The sequence below is a fragment of the Mycteria americana genome, chromosome 1, assembly GCF_035582795.1.
Source record: "Mycteria americana isolate JAX WOST 10 ecotype Jacksonville Zoo and Gardens chromosome 1, USCA_MyAme_1.0, whole genome shotgun sequence".
NCBI classification, from domain to species: Eukaryota; Metazoa; Chordata; class Aves; order Ciconiiformes; family Ciconiidae; genus Mycteria; species Mycteria americana.
This window is the reverse complement of record NC_134365.1, coordinates 103,628,302-103,639,076: the sequence shown is the minus strand read 5'-3', so window position 1 is coordinate 103,639,076 and position 10,775 is coordinate 103,628,302. Positions and strand designations below refer to the sequence as shown.

Below are 10,775 nucleotides of genomic sequence, written 5' to 3'. Positions count from 1 at the left end.
TGACACCATTTGCAAGTAGGAAAAAAATATTCAAGTATTAGTAAGTATTGCCCACCACCCAATTACTTGCCAGAACAGATTTCAAAATACAAAATTATTATTTTGAAAGTTATTTTCGTTCAGAAGAAAGAAATAGTTATCAGTTTTGAGCATGTCACAGAGTACATCTATGAGAAGCAATGACAGAATGGCATCATATATTTCTAAGACTCAGATTTGTAACTCTGGCGGTGGAACGGGAGGGGAAAAAAGGCCTTTGGGTTGGGATTTGGGGGAGGGACATAGAAGACATGAAGATTGTATAAATACATCTCAGGTCTTCTTAGAAGACTAAGATGTAGTAGTTTCTCCTCTCCCCCCAGCTATACCACCTACTCCCCCCCTTCTATGAAAACAAGCTAAACGTAAATTTTACAAATTTTCCCTTAGAAAGTTAGTAATGGTCAGGTATTTTACGATTTAATGGGTATGAAAGTGTCCTGGTTTTGGCTGGGATAGAGTTAATTTTCTTTCCAGTAGCTGCTATAGTGCTGTGTTCTGGATTTAGGATGAGAATAACACTGATAACACACTGATGGTTTAGTTGTTGCTAAGGAGTGCTTATACTAGTCAAGGACTTTTCAGCTTCCCCTGCTCTGCTGGGCGCACAAGAAGCTGGGAGGGGGCACAGCTGGGACAGCTGACCCCAACTGACCAAAGGGCTGTTCCATACCATATGATGTCATGCTCAGTATAGAAACTGGGGGGAGTTGGGCAGGGGGCAGCAATCACTGCTCGGGGACGGGCTGAGTGTCAGTCAGTGGGTGGTGAGCAGCTGCAGTTTTTTTTCCTGGGTTTTGTTCTCTTTTCTCTCGTTGGTTTCCTTTTCATTACCCCCCCCCCCCCCCCCCCCGTTATTAAACTGGTCTTATCTCAACCCACAAGTTTTCTTGCTTTTGCTCTTCTGATTCTCTCCCCACCGGGGGGGAGGGATGGGGAGGGTGAGCAAGCAGCTGAGTGGTGCTTAGTTGCCAACTGAAGCTAAACCACGACAGAAAGAATTAGTTCAGGACGTATTGACAAGTGACCAATCTTTTAAACTCTAAATTTCTGATTCGTGCCTCAGCCAAGAAGCAAAAGTGTCAAAATAGGACGCTATGGCTGTCTGAAAGATTGCTATCAACATAGGTTCAGTTCACAATGCTCAAAACAGTCACATTGTAAAAATGCATTCCCAGCTGCCCGAGCATGTATCCCCACCAGCAGCTTTGGCACAAAGGGAAAGGTGGCCACCCTGACAGTAACCCTTCTAACACGTGGTTTAAGCACAAGAGCTGGAGAGTGGGCACTAGTGAAATTAAATTGTTGCTCTTTAGTTCTAAAAGTATCTTACACATTTGGGCTTGCCTTAGGCATGACATTAACGAAGGAATGCAGGAAAAACAGACTTTGAAAGACAGTCAGAAAAAGTAGTACTAATATTAAAATATGCTGAAGATGACTAAATGGACAACATCAGACTCCTGTAAAATGATTTTAAAACACATAGGGAAGCTCTATTAGATAATAATTTTCTAAAACAGTAATTTGTTACGCTTGGGGCAAATAGATAAGAATATGCAAACACTCATGGCTTTGGGTATTCCATTTCATTTAGGAGGTACCTGTTCAGCAGCAGACTGGACTGCCAATTGAATAAATGAGTGGAGTCAATGCATAGCAGAAAAGTTTCCTGACTACTTTTATGGCCTTTGGTTGCTGGTTACATTGCTTATGTACAGTTCTAGAGTATGACTCACTCACATAATGGACAGAAATTCATTGAGCATTAATGTCTTGAAGAAAATCCTTATCCCATTAAGAGAGAAATCTTTTGACCTTACGTAGAAAATTATACTTGCTTCCAGTAATGGCAATGTCAAAATTGTATCTTTGCAATGAGTATATTTTGATAATTAATGCCACCAAGATCAGACAACAAAGCAAATTTCATTTGCTGATTACAATGCATAGTGTGCTTTTAATGCTCTATATTATTCAAGGTTGCTGTGCAGCTTGCCTAATACCATCAAATCTGAGGAGCTCTTGAGCAAAATATGTGGGCAATAACAATATCACTTGTGTAATTTATGGATATGGACTCTTTCTCTTCCTTTTTGCTACAAAGCAATTGTCGAACCAAAGCAGGTTGGTATCTCAGTGGCTACTAAGGCTTTCTTTACAATCATTACTACAGAAAAAGTACCTTATTCTCAAGACATTGTGAAACTATTACATACAGTAGAAGATAACATACAAAGTACACGTATCCTTTAGTAACTCTTTCTGAAGCTAACAAAATAACTAACTATTAAGAAACTGTGCAGTATGAAAAGATGCATGCCTTTTATGATTAAGTGTCCCCTATGCAGCAGTCCTGGCAGGTGGAAAATAAGTCTCAACATGCGTATTCTCCATGGTTAGTAGTCTCAAATTGAATCCAAAAGTCCTGGGCTTTACTCAAGCATACTACTGCATTTGCAAAGCTTTAGCAATGTATTAATGTTCTAAACAGCACAAAAGTTTAAGTAATTGGAATTTTTCCATTTGTGCATGAAATCCATTTATCACAAAGTTAGACAAATGCAACCATTCTTTCAAGAGTGGCAGAGAGAGGGTTATGAACCACAACAACATTTGGATTGTGCAGAAGACATGCTTTTTGCTCCTGCATGTGTTCACTGTCCTACCTATGAAAGTGAGGGGCTGATAAGGGAAGAAAATACATTTCCCTTTGTAGTCATCTTCAAGTTGAAACCTTGATTTAAAACATCCTTAATTCACTGTCATAGTGACAAGGTGCAGTGCTATGTTGTTCTATACATACCAGCACAGAGTACGGTCTCTGCAAAATTCTTGAAGAGAAATCACCAAGCACAACTATCCTCAGATAGACAATTCTTCAGATACAAGAAGGTGGAAAACAACATTCAGCGACTAACTGACGTACTGACGCCTGCTTCACAAACAACCTGTCTTATTACATTTGTACATTAGTGTTTGTGAAAAAACAGTACTAGATATATAGCATTACTTATATATTGTGATGAAACCATTTTGAGCACTTTTGATTTTAACCTTTTGCATTAACTCTAAATAGGGCTTCAAATGTCACTAATTGAACTTGATGCCTAATGATTTTTTACTCCATTAACATGCATGTTATTCATGGCAGCATTTAAAAGCCTTTGTTTTACAGAAGCACGGATAATGACGTTTTCTCATCAGGTGAATTTATGTCCTCTGTCTTTATGTGCTTACAGGAAAGATCTGAGTCTGAGTTAATTCCCTATATTCCCTTTTTAGGCATATGGAGGAAAAAGAGAGACCTTTTTTCAGTCACTGCTCATCTCATCCTGCGATAGATATCTAAAACATGGTAGAGGAATCCTGCTCCAAAGCATGCACTTATCTCCAGTAACTACAGAAGAAGTCAAGCTGACTAGCTGATCTATACGCATGTACGTTGTGGGCACCTACAGTTAGACAAAATGAAGGTCATCTTTAGTAACTAACTGTTTTCTTAGAAATCCACAATATAATGACTTCAAATAATCTTCCTTATTTCTGGACAAGAGGCACTCCTTGAAAATGTGATGCAATATTTCCAATATACAACAAGCTATTTGCTGTGCATATAACATCATAAGACTTTTTTTTTTAATTAAAAAAAAATTTAAAAAAAAATCAAAAAAAATAAAAAAATGTTTTCTTACCATGGCAGGAGCCATCTACTTCCTCATATCCTACACTGCAGATGCATCGTCCAAGAGGCACAAGCCAATCCCCATCTGCTCCACAATACAATTTTGGAGTATCACGTTCCTCAGCGCTCTTCACACAGGAGCCCCGTACTTCCACCAAAGAGGAAGAATCAACCCTTGGAATAGTATCAGGAAACATTGCCAAATTACGGACCGTGAAAGGGCACTTTTTGTAATAAACACGGACTGAGACCAAAGCAATGCATGCTCCAATGTCCTGAAAAGCAAGATAAAATCCTTTCTTGTTTATTGGCCCAACCTCACGAACCTCTGTGTTGAGTTTAAGAATGCGGTCACCCAAGTCCATCTGGGTAAAGCTCTCATCAGCTGCAATAGTATCAATTTTAGTGTACTGGTTTGGCTTGAATTTTACTCCATGAGACTCATCTGATTCCATGTAGTAAAGATTGAAAGTTTCCTTGCAGGTTCCCAGTACCCATGGAATACTGTTGCAGTCCCTCAGGGTAAACTTCATTTCCACATAAATTTTCTGTGCGGCATCACGGGAGATCCAGTTTGTTCGAAGCCAGTTGTTTTGGTTTGGTTCCATCACATTACATACCTGGTAAGTATGAATGGGACGATTGTGTTCATCCATTTCAGTTATGGCATCCCACTGAAAAGAAAATAAAATTGTTTGAAAACTAAGAAAAATATGTATTATGCATATGCATATACACAGAACTCATGTATACACACACACACACACACACCCCCCCTGTATATGCACCTATGGCTTCACTAAGAATAATTATTTACCTAAAGTTTAGTGGAAAGAGAGTAGTTAAAAGCAGATACCAACTACAGAATGGTACAAGTTTTATTTCAGAAACTCTATGATAAGTTTCTATTAATAAAAACATTTAAAAATCAACATGGCTCAGTAGAAGAGGGAAATACTGACCATGTTTATATTAGCAAATTTTAATAAGTCTGAGAACATTCCTGGGCATGTCATTCAATCATCTATGCCAAAAAAAAATTGCTGGAACAGTCCTGTTTGGTATACCGGTGGGCTGGCTCTCTGGCAGTCCTCCAAGCAATTCCCACAGCTCAGGCACATGGCACTGGCCAGGCACCTGCAGCAGTCAGCAGCTGGGACGCAGCCACTCTGACTTGGTGGGTCTGAGGTGTTTGGTGTAGGTTGTCCTGGTTTACACAATTGCCCTAGAAACATTTAGCTGCATATAGACAGATGTTACATTTTTGGCTCCATAGGGTCTGTATTACATTTATTTCTGTTAAAAAAAAAAAAAAAAAATCTGTCACAGGCATCATGCCATTGTTGTTGCCTTTATAATTCCCTTTCTTACAGTTCAGAGAGGGGGGAGAAAAAAAAATTCCTCCTTCACGAGGTTTTACATTACGTCAATTTTGCAAAAATGTTCTCAAATTCTGGTGGAAATTCCCACATAGAGGCTCTCAAAAAACATGAATCTTTGGAAAATTACCCATGTGCTACATATGAAAGGCTTATCAAATGCCTAACTTATTACGTAATCTGCTGCTCTAAAGGATTACCAACATCCCCAAAATAGCTTCAATATAATTGAGTCAACTTTCCACTAAGTACTCCTAATATCAACATAGCATTAGATATAGATGTTTTCTTATCAAAACACAGAACTAGTTATAGTTCTGTATCCAAATATATTGTGTCCCGCCAGAAGTTTTAGCATGGGTTTTAGATGTACTGTTCTCTTACGGCATTGACATACCAAATAAGCCAAATACCTGTTCACAAATATCACTCAAACCGCCAGACTAGAGTGTTTTAATGCTAAGAAACATCAAAATATACGTTATTCATGTTCATGGTTTAGCATACATAGAGTAGATTTATGATGAACACATATTTAGTTAAAATTATTTGCCTGAAGAAAAGACGCATAAGCTTAAAACTGAGAAAGCAGAAGTTGAAAAGTTTATGGAGTATTTTCACTCTTGCCAACTTTCTCAGATTTTGTAGTTACCTTGGTTAAATTCACTGTATGGCATTTTAAAATTTTATATTAACTACATACAGGTGTACACACATAACATGCCAAAGCACATGTTTAAATTATGCACAATATGCAATTCCGAGTACAAAAAGAAGATACAGACCTTACACATCATTGTTCAAACATAAATTCAAATTCTGTTAGTCCCATGATACAACAACCCTGCAAATTTTTCTGCTCTAATACACACAGTATCAATTTTTTTTAAATTAAAGTTACACTCCTAAAGATGCATTTTGACTACTTGAGCAGCTGAATATTCGTAGTGCCTACTTACTTCAGTATTACAGAGAAGGTATGGTTGGCCTGTGGCCTACCGGATTGAGAAAATATAGGAAGTACAAGTTCTGTTTACCATTTTTAAGCAATAAAAAAAATTATATATATAATCATTTAGAAACACTATGGAAAGAAAGACTTTATCTGTTCATCTTTTCTTGTGAAAGAGGAAGATATTACTTAAGAGTTAGGTTCTCATTTTCAGAAAAATTCCCAGACATCAGATGACTCTTAAGGCCCATGTGAACACGTAGAAAACTAGCTGGCTTTACTTTGAATTTTAAGAACAAATAATGTCACAATATAGAAATGGGGGAACATGCACATCTCCAAGACCTTTCACATAATCTTTATGTAAAAACAAAACAACACAACAAAAGCACACAACAACATGGGAGTGGGGGAAAAAAGTGCACCTTCTTCTTTAGGAGTGAACTGATCCCATCATGGTGGAAGCAGGGCGAAAAAAAAAAACAAACACACAACCACCAAAATCCCTGTGGCTCCATTAGCCTGAAAACTTTGATTTTAAACAGTGGCTGGAATTCATGTGGAAAAAGGAATTCCAAGTGCTGCCAGATGCAATCAGGGGACTGGGATTCCTGGTCAATGCAGCGTGCACCTGGGAGCTATGCAAAAAAATAGGGTAAGTAAAGGCCTTTACAGGCCATCACTTTTGGGGATTCTTCCCATCACAGCAAGCATGATAACCTCGTCTCAAGGTCCTGTCCTAAAAACAAACAATCTGCTGACTCAAGAGATTCTTACATGGCCAAGGGCTTTTGGCCTCTCTGACTTGTACGCATTCAGAAAGGGCAAAGCAGCTACTTCAGCATTCATGGCAAGACCAGAACAAATTCAGATTTGGTCAAAATTGTATGATGAAGGACTAGTTAGCACAGGGCTTCTCATACCATTGTCCCCAAACTGGTTTGAACTACAATTAAAGTCTATTCTGTAGCAAGCAATATAATACCCCAAGTAGACTGTGGCTTTGGGAAAGGAAAAGGGGACTTTCATGCTCTGGTGGGCCAGGCCTCTTCCCTTTTGCCAACCATGAACCCACACAGCTTGAATTGATTAAAAATTCCACAGCCATGAAGGGTTAAAGAAAATAATTAAAATTATTTTTTAATTTTAAACAAAATAAATTAAAATCCACAGCTCCAAGCCTTAAAACCTCACCCGAAGAGGTTCTTTAAAAACACAGCAGGTAAGCCTCAGCCGCTGATCCCCATTTTGCCTACCATATCTGTTACATAAGCCAAGGACATACCACCTTTTTCTTCACATATAAAACATGTACTAGGAGTTTAAGCATTATCACAGAAATTTGTGTTATACACAAATACAACCACAATGTAAATTTAGGAAAAAAAACAAATGGAAATGCAGATTTATTTGTGTATCAAACCACATTAAAAGGAGGATGTGCTATATACTCCAGAGAGGTCTCAAAAAAAAAAAAAAAAAAAGAAACAAACAAAAAAAACACCAACCAAAAAAACCCCACCCCCAAACAAACAAACCCCCCCAAACCCCCAAACAAACACACACACACAAAAAAAACACCAAGCAAAAAAACCCCCACCACACCAAACCCAGAATAAAAGAGTAGTAGGTGGGATGACAATGTAGTTTTTAAAACACAGAACAGTCTTCAGAACTGGAGTAAACTAGATTAAAGCAAAAAAGCCTCAACATACTACTACCTCTTAAACATATTAAGAAAAAAAAAAATCCAACATATCCTCCCCTTACCATGAGATTCTCTTCAGAAATATTTATATATTCACTTTGAATCAAAATCTCAATTTGAACTTAGAAATTAAAGCCCTGAAGTTAGCTGCTAACTGTGTAGTTAATATAAATCTATTACTTCTGTAGGAAAGTGAAGTCTCAGCACTTCAATAACTGGTTTAAAAGAACAAAACAAGATGGATTGATCAAACACGGACAGTGCTTTCGTTCATTCAAAGCAGACCTTGTGTGCTTCATGCCTGTGCCTTTCCATTGTGCTCCCAGATAGCTTGCTGACAACTCCCAATTTATCAGAATTCATGCATTGGGCAAGAAAAACATTTAAAAGGCATTTATAAAAATGTTTAGCAAAAGTAGTAGTCTAATCGTCATACATCCAAAATATTTTCAAAAAAGGTTAACATCTAACGTTTCAACCTAGTCATCGCACCAAGACATACTGTATAAAGTATGATTATAAATACAGCTGTGAGTTTGTTGGCATGTGCTCTTAATTACTAGTCCCAGATACTGAGTGCAAATGAGGTGAATTCCACCACCGCAAAATGTCAAGGTAATTTACTGAAAAGTCTGACAGAACTCAATCTGTGATAGTCTCTAACAAGGACATATTCTTCCCAGGTGAAATACAATCTGCTTTTAATTGTACATAAGTGTTGCATTTTTCTTCTGATAAAAAAAGCCAGGAAATATTAAGCAATAGTTAAATTCAGTGCAGACAACAAAAAGCCAAACAATTTCTCAAATACACACTAGTTTTCTTTTGGGTGTATTTCATATTATAGCTCCTAATTAAGTGAAAAGTGTATATAAACATTTTAGTTGTGCAAAACCATTCTTCACTTAAACCTTAAAAACAAATGAACAGAAGCATCTCATTGGTGACGTTTGCACGAGAATGTGGTAGCTCCCCCCCAGAACACCTAACCTGACATACACAAAAGCTGGCAGAAGCTCTCTGGTTTAGACAAGCTGACAGTTCAGACTTCCTTCAAACCGAGCCTCCTGGCATCCCAATGCACTGCATTACTTTCAACATTTTTTGATTACGTTCCTTTCAAATGAGGAAAACCTCTGATAATGTTGATGGAAGCAGCAGCAGCGTAAAGCTAATTCTTACAACTGGAGTTCCAGGACTTACGAAGAAACGTGAAAAAACACGGTTTGGAGGAAAGACTTCAAAATTATATTTCAACATTGTAATCAACAGCAGCATGGATAAGAGGTTACATTTTACTTTCACATATAGCATAAAGGAGGAGTAAATGTCACTAAAATAGAATAATATGGAATTTGAAGATTCGTAGAGAGAAGATTTTAAGATTACTTGTCACATTCAAGTACAAAATATGAGATTAGGCTACAAACCACGCTGAGATTTTAGTTAGATAAAATCTCAGCTGTTTTCATATCTCTACAAGCTACTTTACAACCTTTCTGTTTCATTTTAGAACTTCACTAATATTTAACAGCTGTACAGAGAACACTATAAAGAACAAATTACCTAATTTAAATCTTGTACTAGCTATATATAATACTGAAATCTGTTTTCAGTGTTCCCCACTTTTTGTTATTCTTATTTTAAACCAAACACTACAGATTTACAAAACCAGCAAGAGACATTTATTACAATTTAGTAGGCTATATCACCAAAGGCTGTACAAACATTACAAAAAGAGAGATTGCATTTCACATATTTTGTTTTTAAACACATTACTGTCTGATAAGAAAATGTCTTAGTGATAGCATGCTACAGAAAAGTAAACACAGTGGACCAGTTTCAGCCTGGTGGAAGCAGTCATAAATTCCCTGAAGACACCAGTTATTTCAACAAATTCTGAATCTTGACTTATCTTTAAACCACGGTCAGCCTCTTAAGCAAACCCTTATTGAGGTCATATTGTGCTGCTTAAAGAAAAGAGATGTTAAATTGACGATTGGCATGATTTGCACAGTATTAGCCATACACAACACTGGATTAAGAGGTGGCATGCAGAACAGAAAGGACTGAGAAGATATTAGCTCGCCCTGTTGCCACCTCCCAGCCCTCTGTGGCAGCACCGTAAAGCTGCATGTTCCCACGTCAACCCTACGGCTCCTCTTTGGCTTCCGGTCCCAGGTGCTATCTATGGGCAGCAGAGAGCAGTCATGGCACTGCACCAGAGCCAGGAATAGTGTATCTTTTCCCGTGTGAAGACCTGCACTGTAGGCTCTCCTCCACCATGTCACTTGAGCCTTTCATCTCCCACGTTGGCAACCTCCATTGTGCCATTTGCGCAGAAGCAAGGCCACGCAGATTCTCACTGTTTAGCAGCAGCCCTATTTGTGCTTGAAGAATTCATTAAAATATTTTATTTGTATGTCAAACTTTACTGTAAGAAGCTTTTCCAATTAATAGGGGTAGTTATATCAAGCAGTTGAAAATATCTATTTCATAATGAGCTGATATCTAGATAGCTTCACATGTAGTAAAAGACACTTTTCCCACAAGTTGTCACATTGATTGATGAATTAATAGTGGGTTCTTAATCTCAGATAACACTTATTCATGAACTGATCCCAGCAGCAGTTTGGTAATCTAGGATGTCTGTTTTAACATCTTGCACAGCTCAAGATTCTTTTTATTGACATTTTACTTCATTTAAAGGAAAAGGTAGGGACACTGGTTACTTAGGCCCACACCCTTACTCAGCAGTTTAAGGAATGGAAGAGACCATCTGCCCTTACAAATTTTGCTGCATTTGTATCCTAAACGAGAAAGTTCCCTCCCCTTTCTACTTATCTTTTTACTCAAAGGATAGTTCTCTAAAAAATGAAGGGTTCTGCACTTACACATACCTAACCAGTGTATCTTAGCTCACTCCTGAATAAAGAAAGATCGTGGCAGACTTAGCATGCAACCCATTTGGATATTAAGTACACAACAGGACCCCTGGGTAAAATATTCCAT

The 10,775-nt window shown here is 37.8% G+C and overlaps 1 protein-coding gene across 10 annotated transcripts in view; it reads right to left on the bottom strand.

The window, feature by feature from the left end:
- The window catches only part of EPHA6 (EPH receptor A6), a 532,902-nt gene that overhangs the window by 393,352 nt on the left and 128,775 nt on the right, over positions 1–10,775 (bottom strand). For all 10 annotated transcript variants that reach the window (XM_075515531.1, XM_075515576.1, XM_075515552.1 and 7 more), the window contains one exon: positions 3,735–4,398. In XM_075515531.1, coding sequence (XP_075371646.1) covers positions 3,735–4,398 — 664 coding nt within the window. The remainder of the gene's footprint in view (positions 1–3,734; positions 4,399–10,775) is intronic.